The 4,409-nt window shown below is 44.6% G+C and overlaps 1 protein-coding gene across 1 annotated transcript; it reads right to left on the bottom strand.

Moving 5' to 3' along the window:
* Positions 1-2,267: 2,267 nt before the first annotated feature.
* On the bottom strand, positions 2,268-3,630 carry LOC120667384 (acyl transferase 15-like). Its single transcript, XM_039947469.1, has one exon. It carries the CDS (start codon positions 3,610-3,612, stop codon positions 2,371-2,373), a length of 1,242 nt encoding a protein of 413 aa, XP_039803403.1. The 5' UTR covers positions 3,613-3,630; the 3' UTR covers positions 2,268-2,370.
* Between the last annotated feature and the right edge of the window lie 779 nt (positions 3,631-4,409).

Raw genomic sequence — 4,409 nt, 5'->3', positions numbered from 1 at the left:
CCGCCCTCCGCCACCACCGGCCCCTCAGCAGCTTCAACTTTCAAGCAAGATAAGGTTACACCCTAGACAGTATGACCTTAGATCCACATTCACTCCTCAGTAAACTACTGAAGATATTCTTTTCTAATTCTTTCAATTGTGTTGAAACTTGAAAGAGTATTTTCTACTATGAATTTTGTGAAGAACAAACAGAGGAATAAAATGGGTGATGAATATTTGAACAATTGCTTGGTTATTTTTATTGAGAGAGAATTCTTCGGTCAAGTGAACGATAAGGATATCATCAATCTTTTCTAACAAAAGGATCGTAGGGTTATATTGTAGTAGCCTTCAATGTTTTGTAATTTTTTAAATTATTCATATTTAAAACTTGTACTTTCGCTATTACTAGTTATTACTATGGATTTTTTACCACCGTTATAACTTATCATCCATTATATTGAGTATTTGCTTAAAAAAAACTATATATGATCTATACTTGGCATATCCAGCAGCAAATTTCTGACTCCACCACTGTGTGGACTGCAAGTATCATACCATTTCGGCAAGACAGGCACGAGTAGGGAGGAGAGGGAGAGAACAGATCAGATCAGATGGAGGGGCAATGCAAGCATCGATCGATGGATCGATCTGCAGGAGTGCAGGGGCGTGGGCGTCCGTGGTTAGGTTACACGGAGAGGTGCAAAACAAAGGCAGAAGTCCATTTTACCTCCTCCAACTATCATCAAAGTTTGATTTTCCTCCTACAACTATAAAACCGGGTATTTCACCTCCCTCAACTTTTCAAACCGTGCATTTTACCTCCCTCGAGCGGTTTTGAAGACTGTTTGCTACAGTAAACATAGTTTTGCCTTTTTCTTTTTTAAAAAAATTTCAGTTGAATCTTTGAAAAATCATAGTAAATCAAAAAAAATCATAAAATAGAAAATCCAATTTTGTTGGACTCCACACGAGTAGATATATGCAGTAAATATATTATATGGTATATTTTAGTATAATTTTTTTACTGTAACTTTAGATATATCATTTTCTATAATTAATTTATATCTACAGTTTTCGTCGTCCCATTATGGTGAAATTTTTATGGTGATTTAATCATTATATGATTGAGCTGTAGTAAAAATTTTATGATTATTAGATCATGTTTGACTGATCTATAGATTTATCTATATAAACTAGATAAATCTATAGAAAAATCTAGACGAATCTATAGATAAATCTAGATAAATCTATAGATCAGTCAAACATGATCTAATAATCATAAAATTTTTACTACAGCTCAATCATATAATGATTAGCTCACCATAAAAATTTCACCATAATGGGATGACGAAAACTGTAGCCATAAATTAATTATAGAAAAGTATATATCTAAAGTTATAGTAAAAAAATTATACTAAAGTATACTATATAATATATTCACTGCGTATATCTACTCGTGTGGAGTCCAACAAAATTGGATTTTTCTATTTTATGATTTTTTTTGTGATTTACTATGATTTTTCAAAGATTCAACTGAAATTTTTTTAAAAAAGAAAAAGACAAAACTATGTTTACTGTAGCAAACAGTCTTCAAAACCGCTCGAGGGAGGTAAAATGCACGGTTTGAAAAGTTGTGGGAGGTGAAATACCCGGTTTTATAGTTGTAGGAGGAAAACCAAACTTTGATGATAGTTGGAGGAGATAAAATAGACTTTTGCCCAAAACAAACAATGGCCGGCGAGATGACTACCGGACTAACTTTACGGCCCAGTTAAGCCCAGGTCTGTCGCTTGCCAGCTCGCAATGCAATGCCCTGTTGGAATCCTCCTATGGCCCATCCACCCAAGCCATGGGCCGTCGAGGAGGTGCGCCAGCCACTTGCATTGACCGCCATCTCCTACGGCAAGATGTTCGATGGACGTGCTGTCCGTGTAGCCTGCCGATGATGATATCCACCCACTGACCCACCTGGTTGAAAAACGTATTATGCTCAAAACTTGATAGTATACATGCACGTCAGAAAATATATTCTAGAATACTTCTTCCGTTCCAAATTATATACCGTTTGATTTTTTTTAACTCCAAGTTTAATCACTTGTCTTTTTCAAAATATTTATATAAACATAATTAAATTTAAGTTACTTTGAAGAACTTATATTGATAAAGTAAGCTACAACAAAAGAAGTGATATTTTGTATAAATTTTTAAATAAGACGAGTGGTCAAATTTGGAGTTAAAAAATCAAACGAGTTATAGTTTCGAACGGTGGGAGTAAATAGCATAATATAATTGTTCAATTTATTCAAACAGGCCTTTATGGAAGGGTGACACAAAAAAGTTTTAAAAAAATGCGCATTGCAAACGAATTACATTTCAATCACTATAGGATCACCGGAGTCTGTCCAGCTGTGCATCGAACTCCTCAACGTGCTCCTTGGTGACGCAGCAGGCTACGACGTTGCTGCCGTCATCCTTCTTCCTCGAGCAGGGCAGGCAGGGCCAGCACATGGGCGCCACTGTTCGTTCCATGTTGGGCACCACCCGCGCCGGCTTCCCGCCGCCGAAGTCGACGCCGTCGAGGCCGATGTGGGCCCAGGAAGACACGAACAGCGCGTTGTACCCGCACAGCGCGTCGACGACCTCCTCCTCCAGGGCCAGCTTCGCCGTGCCCGCAAGGGTGCCCGGCAGCCGCTCCTTGGCGTCCTTAATGAGCCTCACCAGGTCGGCGACGGCGCCGCTCGTCGCCGTGACCATCTGCGAGGTGACGCAGTTGCCGTAGTACCCGTCCTTCGCTCCGACGAGCTTCCGGACGTTCGCGGAGAAGACAAGCGGCGACGGGGCGTCGGGCGCGGCGCCGATCGCTCGGGCCCTGCACTGCCAGATCGCGGCGGTGACCACCTCGAACACGGTGCAGGACTGCAGGCCGCCGGCGCGTTCCCGGAACTCGGCCTTGACGCGGTCGATGTAGCTCCATGGGATGGTGCGGTCGGTGTAGGCGAAGTCGACGTGCTTGAAGCTGGCAGGAGACCTCGGCAGGGCGGTGAACAGCTGCGGGATGTCCGGGAGGGACGCGTCGTGCCTGACCGGCACGGCGGAGGACGGCGAAGGGAGCCCGCTGGCGCGCTCGCCGACGGCCTGCAGGAACTGGGCCAGCCCGGAGGCGTCGGCAACGACATGGTTGGTCGTCACGCCCACGACGTACCCGCCGCAGGAGAACTCGGTCACCTGCATCGCCATAAGGGGGTCAGACGTCCGGCGGGCCTCGCCGTAGCGGGGCACGAGCTCGTCCAAGGGGACGGCGAGCGGCGCGTCCAGGCACCGGACGTCCTGCAGTGTGCAGCTCGCCGTCGCGGCGACGAACGCCACGCCGTCGCCGGTGCAAGAGATCCTGACGTCGTCCCCCGCGGATACTCTGCCGGCGATGGGGTAGTAGTGGACGAGCGCCTCCGACAGCGCGCGGCGGATGGTGTCGGCCGGCCTGTGGATCGGACGCTCGAAGACGTGGAAGGATGTGTAGTACAGGAAGAGGCGGGACTTGTCCGTGGATGTCAGGGGGAGGTCGCCGCCTGGCGTCGGCTTCCATGGCGCGACGAGCGCCGGCGAAGAGGACTTGGTCACCGAGAGGGCCATATGGAACTGTGCTGACTGATTTGGTGTGTCGCTATGTACAAAGCAAAGGACGATGAACAGCAACTTGGTAATAAGCTTGGTCAATATATCTTTTCTGTGATTCTGAACAGTGTCCACGTGATGCAGATGGAGATCGCAGAGTCGACAACTTTTGACTTTTCATAACACATGCGGTACACGATGTGGAAGAGCATCTCGTTTCTGTTTCAAAAATATAAAAAAGAGCATCTCGTCGTTGGTCCTATTCTGTATTTCCAGGGTGAAATACTATATTATTAGTACTACCGAGAGACTGCTATTTCCATACTCCTGTGTGTTTAGTTCGCGAAAAGTTTGCGAAAAAATTGATATAGCACGTTTCGGTTTTATTTGGTAACTATTGTCTAATTATGAAGTAATTAGTCTCAAAAAATTTGTCTCATCATTTACAATCAAACTGTGCAATTAGTTATATTTTTTAACTATATTTAATACTCCATACATGTATCGTAAAATTCGATGTGATATGCGTTAGTGAAAAATTTTATGAACTTTTGGCGGAACTAAACACAGCGCTATTGTGCAATGTGATAGAACGTTTTGCCCCTCGAGCATGCTAGGAAGACGGAAAACAACAATTTGGATGTTTGAATGTACGTGAAACAAGGCTTTTTAGCCATGATTCTTTTATTAATTTGGCTGTTTGAATGTACGGCGGCGAACCCGACGATTGCGCAGCTGGCGCGCACCAGTCAAAACGGACGGCATCTAGTGACGGAACCGCCAAATTAAAACTCTCAATTAAATATAATAGTCAT

This window comes from Panicum virgatum, chromosome 3N (assembly GCF_016808335.1).
Source record: "Panicum virgatum strain AP13 chromosome 3N, P.virgatum_v5, whole genome shotgun sequence".
Classification (NCBI taxonomy): domain Eukaryota; kingdom Viridiplantae; phylum Streptophyta; class Magnoliopsida; order Poales; family Poaceae; genus Panicum; species Panicum virgatum.
The sequence above is the reverse complement of the archived record's forward strand: the minus strand, read 5'-3'. Positions and strand labels throughout refer to the sequence as shown.